Source organism: Rhodnius prolixus, unplaced genomic scaffold (assembly GCF_049639745.1).
Source record: "Rhodnius prolixus isolate KJV_2025 unplaced genomic scaffold, Rpr scaffold_2, whole genome shotgun sequence".
NCBI classification, from domain to species: domain Eukaryota; kingdom Metazoa; phylum Arthropoda; class Insecta; order Hemiptera; family Reduviidae; genus Rhodnius; species Rhodnius prolixus.
This window is the reverse complement of record NW_027411592.1, coordinates 56,805,290-56,832,803: the sequence shown is the minus strand read 5'-3', so window position 1 is coordinate 56,832,803 and position 27,514 is coordinate 56,805,290. Positions and strand designations below refer to the sequence as shown.

Sequence of the window (27,514 nt, the reverse complement as noted above, 5' to 3'; positions counted from 1 at the left end):
GTTTCGTACGAAGTTTCGTAAATTATTAATAAGAGTTAATCTATGTGCGGCCCGCCAAAAAAAAAAATTAAATTTAAATTGGCCCATTGATTAAAAAGGTTGCTCACCCCTGGTTTAGTAGGTTCGATTCCCCCGGTCTAGGCCTTGGATTTTATTTAATGGTTAATATGAGAAATTTATAGTAAAGTATGTTAGGCGGTTAAGAGACTAGACCCGCAATACTAAGATGTATTGTTGGTTTAGTGGGTTCGATTCCCCCGGTCTAGGCCTTGGATTTTATTTAATGGTTAATATGAGAAATTTATAGTAAAGTATGTTAGACGGTTAAGAGACTAGACCCGCAATGCTAAGATGTATTGTTGGTTTAGTGGGTTCGATTCCCCCGGTCTAGGCCTTGGATTTTATTTAATGGTTAATATGAGAAATTTATAGTAAAGTATGTTTGCTAGTTGCCTCCGTTAACGACACCTAGTAGTTGGATGTAAAACTTGCCTGAACTTTACATTATTTGGCGTAGTTGCTTGAGCTTTAGTGGTCTCAGAAAAATGGACGGTAACCTTTCTTTAGGCTTTCATTTTATTCACAATTCTGCTAGTTTAACTTCACTTAAGAGGTTATCTACTCATTTAAAAATTTTCTCGGGTGTCGTTTCTATGTTTCCATATTCTTACAATAAATCTATATTTTTTGAATACAAGAATTTTCTGTTTTTTAAAACTTATATTGATAATTGGCGAAGATCTATTTGGTTTTGGCTGCCTTACCCCGAAAAAGAATTAGTCTAATATTGTTATGAGAAGATATTGATATTGATATTGTTCCCCAATGCAGTGCTACCTTGACTTTCTCCTCAGTTGTGAGACACTCCTTTATTTTCTGGACTTCAACCAGTGACTCTATACTCATTTTGACATAATTCAGTTGACACAGTGTCAAGTGATTGCACTACTTCAGGGGATGGGGGAATGTTCACGTTTTGTGCAATTCAGATTGACTAGGTAATCCTGAAGATATGTGAGAAGACCAGAATGTAGGAGCTTGGATGAGAGTTAGGGATTTCCATCGAGTAGGAGGAATTTGGCTATTTTAACTGAATACCAGGAGAAAATGATACTGTGAATAAGCCTGAATTCCTGATAAATGGGGCCTAGGTCCTACGCGTTATTTGAGAGAACATCCGTCTCAAATAATAAAGAAACGTTTAGACCCCCCGGTAAAAGAATTAATCATAAAATAAGCCTACAGTTTGGATCAAATATTTCTTGTTTCTTATAATCTCTAAAAAGAAATTAAATCTCCTGATATTTTTCTCTTCGCTTTAAGGTGGACTACTCAAGCTTAAATTTAACTGGATTCCACTGGCTGTCCTTTTTTTTTTGCAGGTTTTCTTTTCCCTTTTCCCTTGTCCTTATCCTTTTTTTTATGTCTTGTAACTTACTCTACTTGCTCGTTTATATCCATTTCTGAGGGAAATTCGATAGAAGTTGAAAAGAAGATGACGAAAAGTAATTTGAAAATGTCAAAGGGCCAATTTTACCACTGGCAGACTTAGTTTTCCATCTAAATGTTCCTTTTCACATTTCTTTGCTGAAACATGAAAAGAGAAAAAATATATCTTTCTTACTTTTTCTCCCTTAATCTTTTACATTTAACGTGTTTGGCTGCATTTTTACTTAAGTCACGTACATTTTATATTAATGGCAACTCTCATTATTAATAATGGACTGGGAATAAATAAAATATCCCATTCGTGCTCCTTGACGAAACCATTCTCAAAATCTCAATAGGAGGCATTTGGATGTAGGGGTGAATTGATTTACTGAGGGAATAGTTGTCATTAACATCGGGCTTCTCCACATGAAGGCTTAATGATCAAGATTACAGTCATTTTAGGAATTTCGCTACTTAGCTGAATACCAGGAGAAAATGGTATTACTGTGAATAGTTCTAAATTCCTGATATTAGAGTGCATCAAAATATGTAAAGGGATGAGGTCTCCTGTAGGATTGGGTCGGTAAAGTTTAGTCCCAAGGTTTACTCCGGAGTCGATGGGTAATTTTTCCATAATTTTATATTTTCACGTAATGGTAAGATGCGTTTAATCTAAAATACCGTAATCAAAGGGTACGGCTATTCTTTCCGAAAGTCAAGCCGCCATTAAATGGTTGAACCTCTGATGGTCATTAGCTTGAAAATTAGTTTTGGACGTATCTCAGACTCACTAAATAAATAGTTATTTATTTAACAAGTGTGGAAAGTAGTACTTTTTTTCACACGAGGCAGGGTTTGCACGCACGAGCGAGCGAAGCGATGCGAGTGCAAGTGCAAATTGCCGAGTGTGAGGAAAATACTTTACACTAGAGTTAAATATTATATTTTTTCTGCAACCATTTATTAACTAATAAAATTAAAAATTTCATTTTTACAGTCTACAAAAAGTAATTTATTTATTATAAACATTTATTGTTATATTACAATTATTTACATTACTTACGTATTTACATTACTTATTACATTTTCTGCTGTTTCTTTTATTGATGGAGGAGTGTTTTCTAAACAGGCATCACTAGAATCCATTTTAAATTTCTATAAGGTAACACTATAACCTTTTTAACTGTTATAATTAAAAATATCTAATTATTTATTAAAGTATTATTTTTATTTCTATATTCCTTTCAATTTTTATTTTATTTTTTAATATTCGTTTTTTAATTATTTAAATAAAATAAATTTAAATAAGCTTATTAGAGTTTTACAGAAAATATTTATGTTAATAACAAAACTTCTTATATCAAGGAAGCACAATAAAGTTTTTCCACTCACTTGTGCGGAAAGTGACACTAATGGGAATTTCCCCCCACTAGTGTGGGAAGTTGGGCATTACACAGCTGATTTTAATTGAGTAATGAGAACTTCCCTACATGGTTGCAGAAAAATCATATTTATTCTACCGGGGGGGAGGCGGATGATGGTCTATGGTTATAAGCGTGGCTTTATAAGTGAGAGATCCCCAGTTTTAATCCTCGTGTAGCTACTTTTTATTTGTAAGAAAATATTTCAGCATCGTGTGCCCCCCCCCACCACAGAGTGAGCTCTACACCTTTAGGACACTGTGACAGAGAAGAGGAAACGGTCTTTAATGGACTGAATGATAGCGTTGCTGGCGATTAGAGCAAGAAAAAAAGGGAGGAAACACGTTAGACCTCTAAGAAGAAGGTTTCTTATATCAGCAAGGAGTAGTTGGTACAGTAAGCCTCTTTTGGCTGCAGGATCTAAAAAAACAAGAACCTCTAATCTGAATCTAAGCCTAAGTCTTGAGACTATTTGACCCAAATACTTAACCCGACATATTTACCATAAAGCGTCAAACTCTTCTCTGTTCTTCCTCGCCCTCCAGCTCATACACTGTTGATGGACTTAACTTAATTCCCTCAAAAGTTTATGCATTTACCTGTTCCCATTATTATTAAGCTTTCCCCTCCTGGATAATACCCAATATATGTTGGCACGAAAGTCAAACATAAACTGCGGGGTCCAGGGTTATTTGTCACAGGTGGGCTGCAATGTAAGTGTATGTGTGTGTTAGCTCATAATAAATGAGCTCTGATTTGTGTTTTGTTGTTGTGTGAGATGATGTAGCTAAAATGAGCTACACTAGTGGGGGGGGGGGAACAACGCGTGGTAGTGCAGATAGATGCATAGATAGGAGGTAACATGGCGTCCAAATCTGTACTGTAAACATATTCTCTTGTACGTAAAGTATGCACAGAGATATGTAGATAAACATAATAAAGCAACTCTCAAATTTATATAAATTTTGTATGCGTATGTTTGCATTGCGATACACTAATGCAATAAAATTTCAAACTGTAATTCCAGCGATGACACACTGCAAGTTATTTACATAAATTGTTGAAATTCTAATTATGAGAAATTTCAATAATAAAACACAATGAACCTCGGAATCAATTGTTCCGGTTAGAGAAAAACAAAAATTATAGTTCTTTATACTTTATATTTGGGGCATTTGAAAACTCAGTTGGTTGGCAACAAGAAATTTTTATAAATACAAATTAAGTTTTAATTTAAAAAAAAAGAATGTTTTTAGCTAGTTTTTCAATTCAAAATTAATTTCAAATCAGGCTTCCCAGTCTAAATTCAGGACCTGCATGCAATGGTAATTATCTATCGTTATGAACAGGAAACAATTCCATCATTTTTAGAATATGAATTAATTCCCTAAATAAATTAAATTTCACACTCATATGATTTCATTGAACAAACGTATGGTAATAAATATGTATTTGTAAATACAAAGTTTACACATTCTATTACAAAAAAAAAAAAAAAAAAAACACAGAAACACTGTACACATAGTTTTAAATATAAATACAATATATACACATGTACATATTGAGACAAAAGTCTGGAATACAAAGATTTGAGGATTGATTTCTCCTCCACCAAGAAATCCAGATGTATATACAATCCAAGATGGGAACTTAAATTTGATTAATACTTTTTTGTGAGTTATTTAAAATTCGTGTGATTTTGTTTTAGTGTTATTAACTAATAGTAAAACTTTTTAACTAATAGTAGCGGTACTATTTAACTAATAGTAGCGGTACTATTTAACTAATAGAAGCTGTACTTTTTAACTAATAGTAGCGGAACCTTTAAACTAATAGTAGCGGTATTTTTTAACTAATAGTAGCAGTACTTTTTAACTAATAATAGCGGTACTTTTTAACTAATAGTAGCGGAACCTTTAAACTAATAGTAGCGGAACCTTTAAACTAATAGTAAAACTTTTAACTAATAGTAGCGGTACTATTTAACTAATAGAAGCTGTACTTTTTAACTAATAGTAGCGGAACCTTTGAACTAATAGTAGCGGAACCTTTAAACTAATAGTAGCGGAACCTTTAAACTAATAGTAAAACTTTTAACTAATAGTAGCGGTACTATTTAACTAATAGAAGCTGTACTTTTTAACTAATAGTAGCGGAACCTTTAAACTAATAGTAGCGGTATTTTTTAACTAATAGTAGCAGTACTTTTTAACTAATAGTAGCGGTACTTTTTAACTAATAGTAGCGGAACCTTTAAACTAATAGTAGCGGAACCTTTAAACTAATAGTAAAACTTTTAACTAATAGTAGCGGTACTATTTAACTAATAGAAGCTGTACTTTTTACCTAATAGTAGCGGAACCTTTAAACTAATAGTCAAACTTTTAACTAATAGTAGCGGTACTTTTTAACTAATAGTAGCGGTACTTTTTAACTAATAGTAGCGGAACCTTTAAACTAATAGTAGCGGAACCTTTAAACTAATAGTAAAACTTTTAACTAATAGTAGCGGTACTATTTAACTAATAGAAGCTGTACTTTTTAACTAATAGTAGCGGAACCTTTAAACTAATAGTAGCGGTATTTTTTAACTAATAGTAGCAGTACTTTTTAACTAATAGCGGTACTATTTAACTAATAGAAGCTGTACTTTTTAACTAATAGTAGCGGAACCTTTAAACTAATAGTAGCGGTATTTTTTAACTAATAGTAGCAGTACTTTTTAACTAATAGTAGCGGTACTTTTTAACTAATAGCGGAACCTTTAAACTAATAGTAGCGGAACCTTTAAACTAATAGTAGCGGTACTTTTCAACTAATTAATAGTAGCGGTATTTTTTAACTAATAGCAGCAGTACTTTTTAACTAATAGTAGCGGTACTTTTTAACTAATTTTAGCGGTACTATTTAACTAATAGTAGCGGTACTATTTAACTAATAGCAGCAGTACTTTTTAACTAATAGTAGCAGTACTTTTCAACTAATAGTAGCGGTTCTATTTAACTAATAGTAGCAGTACTTTTTAACTAATAGCAGCAGTACTTTTTAACTAATAGCAGCAGTACTTTTTAACTAATAGCAGCAGTACTTTTTAACTAATAGTAGCGGCTTCTATGCTTTCAATATGTTGGTGAAAAATAAACCAAAAACATCTTGATATTTTTTAAATGTCGTATCATGGACTTCGAAACCATATATTTATTTATTTTCTTCCATACATTAACATTAATTTCAATGTCTTTTTTATCCTTGTACATCCGTTAATGTTTGTACAAAGTTAATTCCCTGTGTAATTGTACGAATTCCAAAATGTTAATATGGACTAACAATAATTACACCTGGTCCACTACAATCTTCACAATACACTTCCAAAGTTAGCAACAAAAATTTTACTTTCACCTTACAAAATATAAACCATTCCTCAATTCTAGATTTGGTAAATGTAAAGAATAGTTACCCGGAGGTGTGGCCTAATTCGAAGTGATTCTGATTCGCTGTTACTATATAACCCGCCATATTCAAATATAAATATAAAACTATTTCTTTATTTTATATTTACATTTAAATCTGGCGGGTTATATGGTAACAGCGAATCAGAATCACTTCGATTTATTTATTTAAGATTGATAATTTTATTTAAACCTCCCTCTATGTGGGGGCTTTGCCCCCACACCCCTGATTTATTTATTTATTAATGGGGGGCTTCGCCCTCCACACCCCTCTCCTAACCTACCTAGTCACCCTCAATTTTTTAATTTGAGTCACACGATTCATTACAATAATTACAAAGAACAACACAAAAGAAACTTACCTTATTCTGTGGAGTCCTTTTCCTGAGGAGGGTATACTTGGCGGACTCCCTCCAGAAAATCCAAACCAACATCCATACAAAATTTTAAAACATTCATTACTCCATCCTCACTCACACTACATTCATGCTTTAATTTAAAAAAAAAAACTGCAAATTTAAAACGCTCATGCTCATAAAGTTACAAAAAAAAGGCACCTCAAGTCACAAACAGGGCACTCGCGGGAACTGATAATACATTAAAAAGGAAGCAGTTGCTATGCAGTAAGTGTACTGCGCATGCGCGCGAAACATAAGAGCTAAGAAATTCAAACAATTATATACAGTACATTGGCGGGAAGTAGTTTAAAAACTCAACGGTAAGTGTGCTGTACTGCGCATGCCCTAAAAATAATCAGGCCACACCTCCGGGTAACTATTCTTTACATTAGCCCTAGATTTTACCAAACAATGAAAACGAAGGGAAACTCTGTCAATTATACAGCAGGTCTACCACAACATATTGGAGAAAATTACCAATCATAATCATGTTTTAAATATTTGGAGAGAAATTAAAACTATTCAAATGTGCCCGGGGGGGCTCTCCCCTAGGTAGTTTAATCAGCTACTAATCTCTTAAACTACAAAAAAAATTTGTTTTAGTTGCATTTAATAACTACTCCAAATAGTGAAGAATTTAAACTGACCATAAATTGTATTATTTATTTCCAGCGTACCCTGAACGCTGGCAAAGATCATCTGTCGTCCCTGCAGCGAAACTTCCCCACTTCACTGGATCGTGTTCATTGAGAGGTGTGTACAACGAATAGTGGACGGTAAATATTATCAAGATTCATGAATTATTATAAGATATAATAATATAATAATTGCATTGTCATCGACTAATTTTGTATTTTTATTTTTTCTAATTATTTTACTTTGTTTTCAATTCTCTCTTGTTCTGCGGTAGTGAAAGAAGAAGAGATATTATAATCGTCGGGCAAATTTTTGATGACGTGTTTTTCTCTGGAAATATCTCACTTCCTGTTCCGCTTGAGCTCTGGTTCACGTCGTCCAGCTGTTGCATACCCAAACCTAGTGTTAGGCATATCTCGCCAGTCCCCTTCGGCTCTTTCCTGTCCTCTTCATTCTCTCCAACAGTCCTCTCAACCTTGCTCGCTTCAACATTCCTTCCAGATCTTATAAGTTCTTCAGCTGCTGATTGAATTAGGACACTGAGTTTGAGTGTGCTATCTTGGAAGGTTTGAACAATGTTGGACCCTTCTGTTGTGATATTTGATTAATTTGTTTTCAGCTATTTAATTGGTTTGTACCAAAATGGAAGGAATGGCTGGGGTGGACACTTGGCCATGTTTCTTGATGAATTCTTGCAGGCTGTGATCTGTACCATTCATTATTGTTTTTCAGATGAACTCAGCTTCTAAACGGATTTTATATAAGCTGCAATAATAACCTTTTTTTTTTTTTTTTGGAAGTTCTGATCTTCTGATCTCTATATCACGTTGTATGGGTGTTATAATAAATAGTAAATGAGGAGCTGGTTAAATTAGACCCTTTCTTTTGTTCCTGAACCTCCTATTAGTTTGCTTTTGAACTCATGAACGGCTTCCGCAGTATAAATTGTTATAATTGAAATTAGTGGATTGTCGGTAATCTAAAATGTTGGCCTGGAGTTCTAGACAGAGCTAAAAAAAAATGAGGTGAAGTTATGTTTTAAGAACTCTTTTTGTAAAACTTTAAGTTGGATTGTAAACAGAATAAATTTCAAGTTCTTGGGCCCAGGACAAGTATACAGCGGAAGAACTTAGATTGGTTTTCCGCTAAGATTATTATTTGAGTTGTTGTGATAAATTTAAATCTAAGATGGTTCAAGACAGGATCTCTATTTTATAGTCTTAGACTCGCCTTAAGTTGCTGTGAGTAGCGATCCTTCTTTGAGGACTAACAATAATAAGTGCCCTCGTTATTGGAAGTAACAAGCTGCTAGCAAGCAAGATTTCTCTTTGAGATTTTCATGATGAGCCTTCAGAGTTTATCCACAACTGTCCCAGTAAATGGAGATACTGTTTCGAGTCCAAAAATTTAATAAATTTGTTCGATGATCATGGGCTGTACACAGACCGGAAGCTTCATTTTGGCAACTCGCTAATGATAAATAACCTGAAATAAAATGGAACAGATTTTTTTTTTTTTTTTTTTCTTAGTGTGGTTCCGTAGCCAGAGAATGAACCAATTACATTTGTGAACTACACCTGGGGTACTTGTAAATGATATTTGTTTTTAGGTACTGTAAAAGTAATTAAGTGTTGAATTAGGAGGACAGATGTTTCATTTTCCTTATAGAGCTTTTATTGTTTCAATTAGCAAGATTACTTTCTTATTACGTTCATTGTTAACATTTCTTCGCCAAAACAGAGAAAATAACCATTCTAAGGGATTTCATTTTACGTTTTCACGTTTTTTTTTTATCGATCGGAAAAAAAACGCATAAAATGCCTCAATTAATTTTCATTAGCTTTTATTTTCCATCAGAGAGCCAGAAACGTTCAATGATAAAATAAATAAATCTTTATTATAAATATGTGCAATAAATACAGGACATGAAGTGCCAATGAACAATACATTATAACCTTCTTAACAATAGTTTGGGGAAAGCTTAAGATGTGAAGGATACAGAATGCAGGGAAAAAGAAAGGAAAAACCTCCAGATAGTGTAGAAAGTTAGAGAATAGTATAAGTATAATTATTATTGGTTCTTAGGGTACTACCCCTAAGTATGGAGTATTGGTACAAAACTATTACATAACATAAAATAGCTGAAAACTAAAAATGAAATTATTTCTTACATAAAAGATAAAAAACTAAAGACAAAATAAACAAAATAAAAGACAACTAAAAGAACTAAAATTTATAAAGAAAAATAACAAAATGCTCTTTAATTTTCAATATTAATAATCAATTCTCTAATATTTAATGCAGAGACCACAAAGTAATGAGACTGTCTATAACTAATAAATTAAGTAAATTTTCCTCTTTATCGTGGCTCAATTTTAATAAATTCAGATAAATATTCATTCCTGGCAGATCTAAATGATGGGCATACCAACCAGAAAATGATATAAAGTGTCTGAGGCACCTAAATTACAGCAGTACAGTGATTGTCCACATTGAATCTGAAAAGACTGACTTTAAACAGAAATTCAGAGAATTAGTTATTTTTTTTCATGCGGGGTTTAACGTCCAACTACCAATTAGTTGTCATGGAACGGGGCTGAAGCTCCTGTAATTTACTTGAAACAATTTTTTTTCCTACAAATAAAAAGTAGTCATACGCGGGATTCGAACTGGGGATCTTCCTCACACAAAGCCAATATCTTGACCACTAGACCAACAACACCCGGGCCTCTCTTCCCATCTAATTCTTTCTAGGTCTAACCCCTAGTATATTAATTGCTCTTCCTTTTGCTACAATAAGCAGAACACAGTACTGAAAGGAGGCTGTGGGGTACCAAAGACTAAAGATAGTTTGCACTAGAATTCATCTTTGTCTCCTAAGTACTGTTTTCTGCATTACAATGCCATCTAGCGGAATAATTTGTAACTAATAAGTAATAATCTACACCTATTTCTCTTAAAACTTATTAAAATAAAAATTTGTGCCCATTTAACGATTGTGCTCTCTCTCCATCTCTTTTTCTCTCTCACTCACTCACACAAAATCGCAGGAAAATTATAGAAGTATAAGAAAAATTATGAATAAAATTGAATCCAGTACTACTGCATCTAATTCCACTCCAGCTTTTAGATATAAACAATCATATTTTAAGAATAATAATTTAAAAGAAAATAATTTTGATGGTGAAAATTCTCATAACAAGAGAAAAAGTCTGTGATTGATTCACATCAGGATTATTGTATTAAAAAAAAAAAAAACACTCGTAAGGCAGACAGCACTTAGATGCATTAGGAATGGATTACATTCAAGAGTAAACAACCAAAAGATTCACATTATTCTTAGGGCAACCCTTCTGCTGCTGTTACAAGCTGTTCCGTGATGAGTTAGGAAAACCCATTCCCTAATACAAACAAGCAAATTCCTTCTTACTTAGAATGGGTTAATTACTTCTACAGAAAATAAATTTACCCTAAGCTTTTTCATTTAGTAAGACAATAGATTTCCAAAATAAAAGAAAGGCTGGGTACAGGAAAACAGAATGAAAGCTCCCTCATGAAAAACTCTACAAGCTCTTCATCCCCTCTAACATCCGTAGTAAACCAATCAGCAAAGGGAGGGGGAAAGAATTATAACTTCAGAAGGGTAACCCCAATTCTAGTTCTCTGCAGTGTTCTTTTAGCAATTAGAGGATATAACCCCAAACTGCGTAAACTAAAAAATATGCTCCCAAAAGATTTTTGTTTTTTTTGGGGGGGGCATTATGGACTGTGCCCCGGGATATTTGCCTGTATTAGTTTGTACGAAAAAGCCTACTCGCCCCTATTTATTGCTCGCCGTAACTTTTATAACAAAAGTCGTCGATGCTTAAATCTTGAAACTTTTCCAAATATTTTATTTTCTAAAATTCAAAAAGTGCCCCACTTTTAATATTTTTTAGCCTTGTACAAGAGAAAGTAGATATCCCAGAAAAACTGGAAGAATTTCCCAAGTGCATTTAACACATGCACTCCACAATGATAAGTACACTAAATGTCAGCTGGCTGAAAAGTTGCACTGGTAAAAGTAGGTTTAATGTATACAGTTAGATGCAGTTAACAATTTTACAATTAGTTTTACCTCATTGGTCAACGATACTTAACACTACAACGGTACCCTAATAGATCTTTCATGTTGTAGCCAATCCTTTCTAAGTCAACAATTACTCTTTTTTTGCTGCAAATTTCAATTAAACAAAACGATATTGATACAGTGTAACTCTTTGAAGGTAGTAGGCACAATCAGCCTATTTTGGGTGCTTTGCCTAGAATTTGGACCCCGCCTTTTGCTCAAATGCAACTCCTAACTTCTTCTAAACCCAAGATTATTTAAGTTTTTTTTGCAGCTCAATAAAGTAGTGTATTATTTCAAACTAAATACATATTTTTTTTTCTGGAGGCGCCACGGTAGCCGAGCGGTTAAAAGACTAGACCCGCAATGCTAAGATGTATTGTTGGTTTAGTAGGTTCGATTCCCCAGGTCTAGGCTTTGCATTTTATTTAATGGTTAATAAAAGAAATTTATAGTAAAGTATGTTAGGCGGTTAAGAGACTAGACCCGCAATGCTAAGATGTATTGTTGGTTTAGTAGGTTCGATTCCTCTGGTCTAGGCTTTGCATTTTATTTAATGGTTAATAAAAGAAAATAGTAAAGTATGTTTGGCGGTTAAGAGACTAGACCCGCAATACTAAGATGTATTGTTGGTTTAGTAGGTTCGATTCCCCAGGTCTAGGCTTTGCATTTTATTTAATGGTTAATAAAAGAAATTTATAGTAAAGTATGTTAGGCGGTTAAGAGACTAGACCCGCAATGCTAAGATGTATTGTTGGTTTAGTAGGTTCGATTCCTCTGGTCTAGGCTTTGCATTTTATTTAATGGTTAATAAAAGAAAATAGTAAAGTATGTTTGGCGGTTAAGAGACTAGACCCGCAATGCTAAGATGTATTGTTGGTTTAGTAGGTTCGATTCCCCAGGTCTAGGCTTTGCATTTTATTTAATGGTTAATAAAAGAAATTTATAGTAAAGTATGTTAGGCGGTTAAGAGACTAGACCCGCAATGCTAAGATGTATTGTTGGTTTAGTAGGTTCGATTCCCCAGGTCTAGGCTTTGCATTTTATTTAATGGTTAATAAAAGAAATTTATAGTAAAGTATGTTAGGCGGTTAAGAGACTAGACCCGCAATGCTAAGATGTATTGTTGGTTTAGTAGGTTCGATTCCTCTGGTCTAGGCTTTGCATTTTATTTAATGGTTAATAAAAGAAAATAGTAAAGTATGTTTGGCGGTTAAGAGACTAGACCCGCAATGCTAAGATGTATTGTTGGTTTAGTAGGTTCGATTCCCCAGGTCTAGGCTTTGCATTTTATTTAATGGTTAATAAAAGAAATTTATAGTAAAGTATGTTAGGCGGTTAAGAGACTAGACCCGCAATGCTAAGATGTATTGTTGGTTTAGTAGGTTCGATTCCTCTGGTCTAGGCTTTGCATTTTATTTAATGGTTAATAAAAGAAAATAGTAAAGTATGTTTGGCGGTTAAGAGACTAGACCCGCAATGCTAAGATGTATTGTTGGTTTAGTAGGTTCGATTCCCCAGGTCTAGGCTTTGCATTTTATTTAATGGTTAATAAAAGAAAATATTAAAGTATGTTTGGCGGTTAAGAGACTAGACCCGCAATGCTAAGATGTATTGTTGGTTTAGTAGGTTCGATTCCCCCTGTACTAAGCCTTGGATTTTATTTAATGGTTAATAAAAGAAATTTATAGTAAAGTATGTTAGGCGGTTAAGAGATTAGACCCGCAATGCTAAGATGTATTGTTGGTTTAGTGGGTTCGATTCCCCCTGTACTAAGCCTTGGATTTTATTTAATGGTTAATAAAAGAAATTTATAGTAAAGTATGTTAGGCGGTTAAGAGATTAGACCCGCAATGCTAAGATGTATTGTTGGTTTAGTGGGTTCGATTCCCCCTGTACTAAGCCTTGGATTTTATTTAATGGTTAATAAAAGAAATTTACAGAAATTTCTGCCAGAGGAGATAATAAAAAATAAAATTTACAGGCAAAAAATAAAATAAATAATACATATTTTTCTAAAAGTTATTGATTTTTACAGTGCGAATTCAACCTTGACCGATAACAGTTGCATTTCATTCCTTAATAACTTTTACTGGCATCTTTTCTTGAATATTCACGCAAACCAATGTCACCGTTGAAGTTTTTTCTAATTCTATTTTCGTGTTTTAATTAAATAATGTTTAATTTTGGCGTTTAAATAGGTTGATCATAAAATGTAATAAGTTTTTATTTAATAAGGATCATTTACTAAGATTTAAGACTTAATTTTTGGCAACGTCTCGATGGAGTTTTTGGCCTGCAGTATTGTATCAGAATGTTTGTAATTTGTATACTTAGGGCTGAATGATCTAGCCAAACTTAAAGGTGTTTTATATTCCTAATCTATAACTTCTACTGCACTGTTGACTGGAGCCCATCACGAGTCAAGGCTAGATGCACTAACTGTAATGGTAAGAAAAGAGTGCAGGCAACTCTGTCCAAAAGTTGGTAAAAAAAAAACAAAAGTTTAATTACTGTCCAATCGTTCCTCATTAAACTAAAAGTAATTTATCTTTTATTATCTGAACAGACTTTAAACCAGTGAACAATGTCAAAACAAGGACGCCCTAAGGGACTAGCTGTTGGCATAGACCTTGGAACCACATACTCTTGTGTCGGAGTGTTCCAACAAGGAAGGGTAGAAATTATTGCAAACGATCAGGGCAATCGGGTAACACCAAGTTATGTGGCGTTCACTGAGACTGAAAGATTGGTTGGCGATGCTGCCAAAAATCAGACAGCAATGAACCCGGCTAATACTGTGTACGGTGAGTGAGTCGTCAGAATGTATTATAAACTTACACTGTTTGTGTCATGTTATATTATATATTATAATATATTATATATACCAAAAATTTAAATAATTAAATTTTGTTTTATTTTATTTTTTTTTTTAAGATGCAAAGAGATTGATTGGAAGAAGATTCGATGAACCGTCTGTGCAAGCCGACAGGAGATTGTGGCAGTTTACTGTGGCGGATAAAGATTCAAAACCTGTTATTGTTGTCACGTATAAAGGAGAAACAAAAGAATTCTTTCCTGAAGAGATATCTTCAATGGTAAGGAGAAACAAAAAAACAAAATAATTATTCCATTTACTGGGTATTGGCCTAGGAATTTGGTCTTATCAAATAGATTTTCTCTCGTAGTCTTATCACTTCAGCGTTTATGTAGATCAGATTAGATTAGATAATAGATGGGACGGGACCTACGCCCCACGGCACCGCAGTCACAAAAGACTTATTGTGCCTTCCCCTTTTTTTGGATCTTGTTCACGAAACCTTCCCTACTAAAGAGGTTGAGGACTTTCCCTACTAGTTCTTTTTTGCGCTACTATCTCCTTCGGCCTCAGCGTTCCAAAGGTTTCATAGCGCAAACGTTTCCTCCTCTTCCTGACATAATCTGCACAACCCACCTTGCGCAGATGCTTCTTGAACCTACCGTGCCTCTGTGAATAGGCCTGTAACCAGAGTAATCTGATTTCTACCCAAGCACAGGGTCTCTTTGGTTCTTTGCTTACACAGCCAAGGCATCATAGTCTTGCTGTGTTTAACCCCAGGACACATCACCCAGTTCTTTTCGTACTCCCTCCAGATCCCAGATCTCTGGAGAGCCGCACGAACTGAACCCCTGGTGATACCCAGGACAGGCTCCGGACCGATGAAAGGAGTGTTAGATCCATTCCTGGCCAGATGATCAGCTCTCTCATTCCCTTCAATACCCACATGACCCGGCACCCATTCTAGTCGAACTTTGTTGCATCGAGCCAGTAGTTCTAGGGCCTTCCTGCATTCCCAAACCAGGGAAGAGGTCAAGAGGCCTTCAGTGCAGCCTGGCTTGTTCGAAAAGATACGAATCTCCCTATTTCTAGGTTCCATCCGCAGGTTTTCCTCAGCACATATTGTAATAGCAAAAACCTCGGCCTGGAAGACTGTGGCATATCTCCCAAGAGATCTCTCAATGAGTACCTCGGGTTTAATCCCATACACCAAATGCCTCCCCTCCGGTACTGGTCCATCCAGTTCCCCCTCCATTCAGTCCTCGGTTTAATACATAGCGTTTATGTAAATCGCATTTCTCTTCTTAGGCTGGAAACATAGTGGAGCGGCGGGCAAAGCGGCGATGATAGCGAAGAGCAAAGCGGCAAAAACAAAAACTAGAAATAGATAGAGTTGCTCTATCTTCGCTTTGCTCGCCACTATGCGCGGTCACATATGTTTACTTGTGTTTGATTTCGCTGCTTTGCTCCTCGCTATCATCGCCGCTTTGCTCGCCGCTCCACTATGTTTCCAGCCTTAAGGGCCAGAACTCCATTTGCTACGCGTCTTTCCATCTTTAACATTTTTTTTTATGAAATGGCATTCCAAATGAACAGTTTGGATTTTCCTTATTTTCCTCTATTACTAAGAAACAAAAGAATCTAGATAAAAATTATTTCTCGTTTTCCACATATATTTTAGATTACCTGGATATTACCCGTACATAAGAAAAAGGAAAATGTACAATTGTAAAAAAAAAAAAAAATGATATCTCAAATAATCAATATTTTAATAATAGGTGCTAAGCAAAATGAGAGAAACAGCTGAAGCATTTCTAGGCAAAAAAGTGAACAATGCTGTGATCACAGTCCCTGCTTATTTTAATGATTCCCAAAGACAAGCCACCAAAGATGCTGGAGCTATTGCTGGCTTAAATGTGCTTAGAATTATCAACGAACCAACAGCAGCTGCGGTTGCTTATGGTCTGGATAAAATGGTAACAGATTGATTATAGTTTTTGGTTTTCTGTACTTTAAATATTCCAAAGTGCAGACTTTGATTTTTTTCTTGTCATTAAAAATAAAAATATTTATAGAAAGCTGGTGAATTAAATGTTTTGATATTTGATCTCGGCGGTGGAACGTTTGATGTATCGATTCTGACCATCGCTGATGGTGTGTTTGAAGTAAAATCTACTGCAGGAGATACTCATCTGGGTGGAGAAGATTTCGATAATAGAATGGTAAATGCATTTCTTCTTGAACTATAACTTAGTTAGAAACAGTGGTGTAAGATTTGCTTTGTAAATTTTCTTCTAATTATTTATTTATTAAATAGGTACTATTCTTTATTGATGAATTCAAACGGAAAAATAAAAAAGATATTACAACTAATAAAAGAGCTATGAGGCGTTTGCAAAATGCTTGCGAAAGAGCGAAGCGAACTTTATCTTCGGCTACCTCTGCGAATATTGAAATTGATTCTTTGGTTGATGGTAATCAAATCTTTTATTAAGTTAATCTCTTTAGAGAATTACTTTTATCAGACAGTGGATATTGATAGTGTTAAAAATAGAAAAATCTGGTTAAAAATGCAAAACCCAGTATTGATGTAAAATTAATCTTAGGATAGCTCCTACATGTTAACTTAAAACGAGGATCCAATAATTTTGATCAATTATATCGTTTCATGTTTATTTTCGTTCATATGGTTTGTTACAAGACGTTAATCAATTCTTTGAATGAAATTTAAATTAAAATAAAAACTGCACAATATGATACAATGAGTAGATCAGCTGAAGTATTGCACTGGGGTGCATTTTCTTGAGGAGATGGTAATACTCTCGCTGGATATCAGACCTGTGATTAGTCTGGGCCGACAGCGGCTTAGTCGATGAGAAGTTGTACGAGATGGAAATAAGAGAGTTGTGGAATTTTTAAGATTTGATCTCTTTTTTTTTTTGCATTAGCTGTTAAGCCATAGCCACTTATTATTCCTACCCGACCAAAAGTTGCCACCCCTGGCCGGTATTGGTCCCCCCCTCGCACTCAATCGTACCAATTATGCACACTAAGGAGTCTAATTCTAAATCTACACTATTACTATACAGCCACTGCAATAAATACTTTCATTCAAATAAATACAGTCATACCGGTAATAAATAATATATGTACATGCAAATTATATAATACACTCATACAAAACCGTATATGCTTTATAACACTCACACACATATACATACGCACACATAAGAATACTTTATAAGGGTGGAGTACTCGATATTCCTCCAACCCATTAGACTTAAACCTACAAGGAGACTGTGACTAGATATAAACGGACATCGACAATAAATTAATCATTCTTATATTTATAAACACCTAAAAAAGTTATTAGTTCTTGTAGAACTACTAAATTATCTGAAAATATAATACTTTCGTAATTGAAAGGACACTAAATATTTTAATATTTTATTGAAAAAGATGTTTCTATCCCGTGAATACTTATTACATGTCATGGTAATGTGTCTAAAATCTTCATTCTGTTGACATTGTTCACATAGAGGGGAAGGACACAGCCCCAATCTATTCATGTAGGCCTTACAGACTGCATGATTGGCTCTTAGACGACTTACCATCGTGACCACCTTTTTATCCACACTTAAGCCCTTAAACCACAATGTTTTTTTAAGAAATGGGTGCATAGATTTATAAAAATTGCCTTTAATACCGCTACTATACTTCTCTTGCCATTTTTGCACTACCAACTACCCTAAAATTCTTTTTAAATCTTCTATTGGCAAGGAAATGTAGTCTATTCTCTCACCGTTAACTGTTGCATCTTTTGCAATTGAGTCCACAATTTCATTGTTCTTCAAACCACAGTGTCCCCTTTACCCAACCAAAATTTACTATAATCCCATTTTCCTGTAACAAACTTACCGCGTCTAAAATGTCATTAATTATAAAATTATTTTCAAAATAGTTTCTCACGTTAGTTATTTTTATAAGGGCACTTTGGCTATCACTGATTATAGCAAAGCAGAAAAGAATCGCAGTCAATACAGCAGTATAGACCGATGCATATCCATGCAGGTTGGCCATTTGAAACAAATTTTTCTGTGGATCATAAAAGGCACATCCCACTTTTCCATTCAGTTTAGACCCATCTCTCTTCTTTCTTATCTTAGCATTTTAAAGTTCTTTAATTTACAAGTCACTTTTTCTTGTTTTTTTTTCTTTGTAGGTATTGACTTTTATTCAAATTTGAGCCGTGCTAAATTCGAAGAAATAAACAGTGATCTGTTTAGAAGTTCATTGGATCCAGTTGAAAAAGCTTTAAGAGATTCAAAAATACCAAAAAATAAAATTGACGAAGTAGTACTAGTTGGTGGATCTACTAGAATTCCAAAGATACAGACATTATTGACGGAATTTTTCAATGGCAAAGAGTTAAATAAATCTATAAACCCAGATGAAGCTGTAGCTTATGGAGCCGCTGTACAGGCAGCCATTATTTCGGTAATTTTCTGCACATTGATTGGATGCTATTTTTTTTTTTTAAATTATTTGTTAAGTTACACCAGCACTAGATACGAGGGTCGTTTGAAAAGTCCGTGCAAAAATAAAAACTACTTAATTTTTTGGGGTAAACCTTTTTTATTTTTCAACATAGTCTCCTTTTAGGCTTATACACTTCGTCCAACGCTGCTCTAGTTTGTTGATCCCTTCCGAATAATAGGATTTGTCCAAGTCTGAAAAATAGCCATTCGTTTCTGCAATCACCTCCTCGTTTGAATAAAATCTTTTTCCCGCCAGCCATTTCTTCATATTGGGGAACAAATAGTAGTCCGAGGGAGCCAAGTCTAGAGAATAGGGGGGGATGTGAAACGAGTTGGAACCCTATTTCCATTAATTTTGCGACCACAACTACTGAGGTGTGAGCTGGTGCGTTGTCGTGATGGAAAAGGACTTTTTTGTGGGCCAATCGTGGGCGTTTTTCTTGCAGCTCGGTTTTTCAAACGGTCCAATAACGATGAATAATATGCACCTGTAATAGTTTTACCCTTTTCCAGATAGTCGATGAGGATTATTCCTTGCGAATCCCAAAAGACAGTCGCCATAATCTTTCCGGCCGAAGGAACGGTCTTCGCCCTTTTTTTGGCGCAGATTCCCCCCTTGGTAACCCATTGTTTAGATTGTTCTTTGGTCTCAGGAGTGTAGTGATGTATCCATGTTTCATCCACAGTGACGAAACGACGCTTAAAGTCCTGCGGATTCTTCTGGAACAGCTGTAAACCGTCCTTGGAACACTTCACACGATTTCGTTTTTTTGGTCAAGCGTGAGCAATCGCGGCACCCATCTTGCGGATAGCTTTGTCATGGTCCAAATGTTGATGCAAAATATTATGTACCCGTTCATTCGAGATGCCCACAGCACTAGCAATCTCACGCACCTTCACTCTTCTGTCATCCATCACCATATCATGGATTTTATCAATGATTTCTGGAGTAGTAACCTCAACAGGGCGTCCAGAACGTTCAGCGTCACTTGTGCCCATATGGCCACTCCGAAAATTTTGAAACCACTTATAAACTGTTCTAATCGAAGGTGCAGAGTCACCATAATGTTTATCAAGCTTCTCTTTAGTCTCCTGAGGCGTTTTGCCTTTCATAAAGTAGTGTTTAATCAACACACGAAAAGTCTTTTTCGTCCATTTTTTGAAAATCACTCGACTTCCTCGATTCAAACGAATGCCAAACACAAAGAAATAGACCGATCTGGCTGAAACTTGGTGTGTTTTCTTCCAAGAGATGCTACTAACTAAACATAACCTCGATACGCGCCAGTAGTGCTATCTCTCTGACTTTGCACGGACTTTTCAAACGACCCTCGTACACTATTAGTAACAATGGCAATAACTGACACCACTACAAACTCACTAATTGATGGGGGAGGAGCTACCCTGTGATAACACTCTTCTAAGTCGACTCTCCAGGATAACCTACTCTCCTCAGAAGAGAGAAGAGTGGCCTCGCGAGGCCACTGGCTCGTTTTAATCGCCTAGGTGGAGGATCTGGATGGTGATGAGATGATAAATGGCGGCGGACAAGAGGGTTGGAATGAGAGTGCATGTTCTGGATGAAAACTTTTATAGCGAGTTCGAGGCGATCTGACCTACAAACGGAATTTCCAAGTCTGCGGTGGATAGTTAGATTTGAAACATAAAATGAAGCCATTTAACGATAGTGCGGAGAATTTTAGACTGAAGAGATTGAATTTGTTGAACCAATGATGATAGTAATTTAATTCTTCAAGCAACCCTTCCCTCTATTGGGGGGAAGGAACCAAACCTTCGGACAGAAAACTAATGAAGAATAATAACCACTTGCTGGGTCTTGAATTAAACTCAAGATTTGTACGATCTGAGATTTACAGCATTCCTAACAAATCGGAGAATAATCTTAAATGGAAACATTCTATGTTCTTCCATTTGCTGCTCCTTATCATGTTTTTTGATCTTGTCCCGATCATAAGCAGTTAACATAATTCATCTTCTATTAATTAAACTCTTTTGCCTCTTTAAAAAAAAACAAACACAAATTTTCCTTAAATTGCTTGTTTTTACTTTCTCTTACTAGATAAAATCCGCAGGAAGCTGGCTGCAACTTAGCGACCAAAATTCTTCCACAAAAAGTACCACTTTTTCTGAGATTTGTCTGAGATTTTGGAACTTTTTTTTTTGGTAAGATTTCGATTAACAATCAAAATCTATTCGTTCGAACACTCGGAACATTTTAAATGACTGATTTGCTAATGAGGCCAAAAAAAGGGGGTGGTAAAAGAAAATGATTTTCTCAAAAATAGTACCATGGATTTTCTTTTTCTTCAACTTCAACTTCTATTTAATACATTTTCCCTGGAAAATTCGAAGGACACTTCTAGGGGTGGATAGGGATTAGGTTTTCCTTTAAAGAATCATTTGAAAGTAATTTAAGGTTTTGTAATCTATATATTCGTATTTCTCGAAATCTATTTGATCTATGTTGTTGCAAAAAAAAAAAATACAGTTATCAAGGAGGATTTTCCTTATATTTTAAAGAAAATTTGGGAATTTTATCTTTTATAGAAAAAGAGAAAAAAATTGTCAAAGTTGGACGTTTTTCAACGTTACAACTTTTTCTGTGCACTTTTTTGACGATCAACCCTTATTCAAACTGTCCTACCGCGGCAGTTTTAAAAAGTAATATTAAGCGAGTTGAATTCTATTCATCATCTTTACTGAATGCATTATTTCCTTTTGTTACGATTTTATTAAAAAAAATATCTCTTAGTCCAACTGCCCATCTTTATTTCTGTCTTATTAGGACGTATATTTGAAAAACAAATGTTTGATATGAACTTAATAGATTGGTTCTTATCGTTTTCTTTGAACTTCCAACTAAGACTGTACAAAATCCAATTTTTTCCACTGAATAGTGATGGAAACTTATGGAGAAGCAGACATCGTTGCATACATTAAAAAAGGAAGATTAAGTTTGTTAGGACATGTGGAGAGGATGGTGGACAACCGCATCTCTAAACGCCTTCTATTATGGAAGGTCCGGAGGCGTCAGAATAAAAGGTAGGCCAAGAATGCGATGGCTTGATGACGTCGAGGGAGATTTGAGAAAGGCGGGTGTGCGAAGGTGGAGACTGAAGGCTCTTGATAGACCTCAGTGGAGAGCCTTGGTTGAGGAGGCTCTGGTCCTTTTAGGACTGTAGCGCCGAAGAGGAAGGAAGTGATGTAAACTCTTAATCCAAGTTAGTTTTTACTCCGAATAATCGAATTCGATAGAATTCATATCCATCTTTAGCTTTAGCTGCATTTAATACAATATTTTTAAGCGATTACCGTCAAGCATTACTTTCAATTCAGTCTAGAGAAGAGGTGAACAATATTGATCGATATCAAATTGACTGAAAGATTTTTCGATCTAATGTTTCCTCATCACTTGTATTTTTTATGAAACAGAACTCTTTAAGATCTAAGAATAAGAATAGAGATGTAGAGATTCTAGATTAGATGTAAGAGATCCCTTCTCTTCAAGGATCTCTTGCATCTAACTACTAAATACAGAAATAATTAGAAAAAAAACTTAAAAACAATAATGAATTTCCCTGAACAGGGTGATACTTCTGATGAAGTGAAAGATGTACTACTTCTGGATGTAACACCATTATCTTTGGGTATTGAAACGGCTGGTGGTGTGATGACCAATTTAATTTCAAGAAATACAACAATACCAACTAAACAATCACAGATATTTAGCACATATTCAGATAATCAACCTGGTGTATTGATTCAGGTGTTTGAAGGCGAACGAGCCATGACAAAAGATAATAATCTTTTGGGAACTTTTGAACTTTCAGGTGATTGGACGGTTCTGTTTTTATTATTTTTTTTTGTGGTAGTAAGAAAAATCGCAGTTTTTATCGATTGTGAATTTTCATTGGAAATAGTCGATTTGAGATCTAAGAAAAAATGGTTTTTATCAATTGATCTTTTTTGTAATTTAAAGAAATTCGTAAATGGATAACCTTTTAAGTAATAAAAAGAGAGTGTGGTCTTCTAAGAGTTTATTAAGAGAGTTCCGAGTAAAATACGATTTCAGTGTAATAAATAACAGTTGTAAAAACTGTACAGGTTTTCTCTCCATTAAAAAGTTATCCAATCTCTGATTTCTAAAAGTTTCATTTAAAAAAAAGTAAATATAAAGAAAGCGTAAATGCACTTTCTTACTGCATTTCTCAACTTCCACTTTATCAAGTAGTTTTTCCAACTTCTATTGAATCATATAGTTGTAAAACTTTTCTTAGTGCATTGGAAATATTTACTTCCTTGAAAAGATAAAATTCAGTGGCAGAAATAGAGAATTTCCAATTCATTTCTTTCAATTGAATACAGTTTTCTTGTTTAGGTTTCCCACCAGCACCCAGAGGTATCCCCCAGATTGAGGTTACATTCGACGTCGATGCAAATTGTATATTGAATGTGACAGCTGTTGAAAAATCCACGGGAAGAGCAAATACTATTACTATAACAAATGATAAAGGAAGATTATCCAAAGCAGATATAGAAAGGATGGTTAGAGATGCTGAAACATATAAGGATGATGATAATAAAGCTAGAGACTCGATCAATGCTAGAAACGCATTGGAATCATATTGTTATACTATGAAAAATGGAATTGAACAAGTAAGATTTAATTGGAAGTTTAATAAATTTCTTTTTAATGCTGAGATTAGTGTTCTGGTGTTAAGCTGGTGAGTTTGAGTTTCGTATTGGGAATGTATTCGAGGTCGATCTTTTGAATACAGAGAGTTCTTACTCATTCCTGAGCGCTACATCCTCAATTATTCCTTGCTGATAGTAACATTTCGAACCCAATGGCACGCTTCTTCTCCAATTATCTGCCAGTAACCTGGTACTAAAGTTCGAATCCAGTTTGCTACAGAAACTTAATGTAGGAGGTAATTATTTTACAAAAACAAAAGTCCTAAATACAGTCTTAGATTATTATTATTATTTTTTTTAAATCATTTATTTTAGTTACAATCAACGTATTTTGCGTTATAAGCAGCAATGATAATAATAAATAGCATTCACACATATCAGCGTGGAGAAGTTACCCAGAGCGGTAACACTCCAATATACATTCTAAATTCTACTGACTCTCTTCATCAGAGAGGAGATCGCGAGGCCACTGTCTTTTAAGACTGTCCTAGAACTGTTGTGTCTGGAAATGTTCTTGAAGATAGATGTTGGTACCAGTGGATTGTGATGTGTTTGAATGTTAAGATGGAATTCTCTGTATCGTGTTTTAGCCACTTGTGTTTGCACGAAAGTCTGTGTGAATGGTTAGATTGGTGACGTAGAAAAAAGCGTTTACTATAGAGCGAAGAACTGTAAAGACTGGATCCTTTGCAGATTTGAGCGTTTGGTTGAACCCCACAGTTCGATGCCATAAGCCCAGACTGGCTTTAATATACTTACATAAAGTATAAGTCATTTGTTGTCCAGAGTGAGTTTTGATCTGTTGTCGAGTAGTCTTTACAGTTGTCGGAAGCGACTGTTGAGTACTGTTCTCTTAAGTCGAGTATGAGAGAGTTCCATGTAAGTCTTCTGTCAAGGTAAAGCCCAAGGTAGCGGACTACTGGTTGACTGCTGGTAAAGGAATTAGATTGTAAAAGACAGGAGGAAGAGTGATGCGTCGAAGAGTGAAAGTAATGTTTTGAGATTTTGTTTCGTTCAGTTTGATAGCCCCATTTTTTGAACCAGTTTACTAAGGAGTCGAGGTGAGACTGAAGGTTTCTATGAGCTATTAATGGATCTTTGTCAGTAGATAAGATGGCAGTATCGTCAGCATAGGTGAGAAGAGTAGTTTGAGGATGAGTAGGTATGTCTGAGGAGTAGATTGTGTACAGAATGGAGCCTAGTATGCTGCCTTGCGGAACTCCAGCTTCAGCATGGCTGAATGGAGAAAGAATAGTTCCTACCTGTCAAGTATGATTTCAAAATGAGGAAATAGGTGGCTGGAAGGATGGTCTTGAGTTTCCAGAGAAGTCCCTTAGATTATTTATTTTCATATTTTTACTCCATGATACGTTTCAAACCTGAACAGAGCTCAGTCTAGCGTTCATTGTTTTAGAGGTTTAGAGTTTATTAAAGTTACGAAGCTTCGTTCACATCACATAGCCTAATTTGCTAGATATAAATTAACTATGAAACAAAAATATGAAATTCTTGAAGCCTAACTTTTTGAATCGGAAAAAAAAACCTGACGCTTAATTATCTGCTAGGTAAAGCGTCTCTCTCTCTCTCCATTATCTCTCAATTTAAAACGTAGTAAAACTTTTACAAATATATATTTAAAGTGTTTAAAAATTATTTTTTAAGGTTGCACTCAGAGGTAATGTTACATTAGATGAGAAAAATATAGTGACACGTAAATGCAATGAATCTTTGATGTGGCTAGAAGCGAATAAATCGGCCACAAAAGAGGATTATGAAAGAAAATTGAGAGAAACTGAAGCTGTATGCCAACCAGTGGCGACCAAATGTATGATGGATGGCGGGAGAAGCTCAGATACGGGAACTGCCGTCTCAAGTGGACCAATAATTGATGAAATTGAATAGATTAAAGAACAAGTGAACAAACCATCTGGATATCTTTAAATCAAATAAACATTATAGAACAATCTAGTTGAGAGTTTGTGCTTTAAATTGCAATTTAGTTAAGCACAAGGGGGCTTTCGTTTTTCATTAAATTGCTTTTTCAAGTCCCATAACATTAAAAAAAATTAATGAAAACAACAGCTTCTTATCAGCTTCTTTAAAATACATAGATAAATTTATTTCTGGCTGCAGTTTGAAATTTACATCTGTAATAATTGATTTTAGGAAGTAAATATGATAAGTGAGTAATCAGCTTGATTGTGTAATGGTTGAGGAGAGAGTTGGTTGTAGACGTTGATGGATAAATAACACTTTTAGTATCGGTATAAGACTTTATGTATTTATATGACTGACTGCCAAGGATTGTATACTTTACACTACAAGAACAGAACAGACTGACTGACGTGGCTAAAACGATGTGTACCACTCAAGTGTAAGAATTTGAACAGAATCACAGAATCTTCGAATCACAGAATTTCAGAATAGAATCCCTTTTTGACTTTCCTCTCGTTCTTATATATATTCGCCGAGCCTCCCTTCTCTGCGTCCGAGGGGGCTGTCTCTTTCTCTCTGGCTAGAGTGGATGAGTGGTGGGGTTTCACTACCCCTACGCTAGAGTGGATGAGTGGTGGGGTTTCACTAGTATGGATGAAGTATCAAATATTTGGTCGATGAACGATCTAATCAACTAGAAAAATTCTAAATATAGGTAATATGTCTTATTAATTGAACTGGATTTTTTTAAAAAACTATATGAGAAACAATTTGTGATACAAAATATTTCAAAATATAACTGTAATGAACTTTTTGAAAAAAAAAAGACACTTTAAAAGCTTCAATTCTAAATAAAACGTCGCAAACAACAAGCATTCTGAAAAAATATAGTGTAGCACAACTAAGGGCAGGTTGACAAGGCTAAAATTGCTTCGTTTAACCAAAATAAAAATCAAAGGAAATATTTAATGGCTTTTGTTTCATTGTAATTATATTTTACCTCTTGAAAATGAAATATAACCTTCTCTACTCTATTTGATAACTTTCGCTGTTATTCTTTTGATTTCAATTTTGGTTTAAAGAATTTTATTTTATTTTGAAACCAATCTTCAGCAGCTTCCACTCATTTGGACCCAAACAATTAACTGATACTGTTGGTTAGTATCAATATTTCTGATGGTTTAATAAGCAAAGGAAATATGTGGTAAGAATATATATATAATATATTTTTTTCTTACTATAATTTTCAACGTTCTAATTTCATTTTATCAAAATAAGAATTTGGGAGCAAATTTATGAAATGTTCAGTTGGTTTTAGAAATTTAAGTAAGATTTGCGGTGTAAAGAAAAAATGTATTAGTTAGAATCATGAAATAGTGTTAGTGAAAGAAAGATAGCTAGCTGTACTTTCACACCACAGATAGGCAAATTTGTCTTTAAAAACATTTTATTTAAATTATTTTAAGTAAACATTTCAAGAAAGATGATTTTGGGGAATATCGAGGTGCGGTCTCATAAATAAAAAACAAAATTTAGTAATCTTACTCAATACTCAAAAGTGCGAACAGATAACTTTTACTCTGCGTCGTAATTCTTGTCCCACTTTAAATTTTAACTCAATTCCTCTTCCTTCTGCTAATTTAGTTCGCTACCTTGGGATGTACATCGACAAAAGACTAACGTGGAATCCGCACACTAAACTGAAAAGACTAGAACTCAACCGACGAAACAAATTACTGTTACGACTAATTGGCAGACAATCCAAACTACCACTGGAACATAAACGACTAATATACAACAGTGTACTTAAACCGATCTGTACTTACGGACTTGAGCTGTGGGGTTCAACCAAACATTCCAATTCACAAAGAATACAGTCCTTCCAATCAAAAATTCTCCGACATATTACAAATTCTCCATTTTATATGTCTAACTCTACTCTCCATAACGATCTCAAAATCTCATACATAACTGACGAATCTAAATCTTAGTATAGAAAATTCTTTGACTCTCTTCCATTCTGTACCAATCCTCTTGTTCTAAATCTCGCCTCCACAACGATTC

The 27,514-nt window shown here is 34.7% G+C and overlaps 1 protein-coding gene across 4 annotated transcripts; it reads left to right on the top strand.

Annotated features, from left to right (window-relative positions):
- Positions 1–4,054: 4,054 nt before the first annotated feature.
- On the top strand, positions 4,055–25,483 carry LOC141450042 (heat shock cognate 71 kDa protein-like). 4 transcript variants are annotated; one of them, XM_074120052.1, is made up of 11 exons: positions 4,055–4,177; positions 7,372–7,452; positions 14,013–14,250; positions 14,381–14,541; positions 16,040–16,237; positions 16,337–16,483; positions 16,579–16,735; positions 18,484–18,758; positions 22,407–22,650; positions 23,199–23,476; positions 25,178–25,483. In XM_074120052.1, the coding sequence occupies exons 3-11, from the start codon at positions 14,031–14,033 to the stop codon at positions 25,415–25,417; spliced, it is 1,920 nt and encodes a 639-aa protein (XP_073976153.1). In that variant the 5' UTR covers positions 4,055–4,177; positions 7,372–7,452; positions 14,013–14,030; the 3' UTR covers positions 25,418–25,483. The 4 variants fall into 4 exon arrangements, with proteins under 4 accessions (XP_073976153.1, XP_073976150.1, XP_073976152.1 ...); XM_074120049.1 differs by having other exon boundaries at positions 4,056–4,177; positions 7,372–7,475; XM_074120051.1 differs by lacking the exon at positions 4,055–4,177 and adding an exon at positions 4,303–4,525.
- Positions 25,484–27,514: the final 2,031 nt, after the last annotated feature.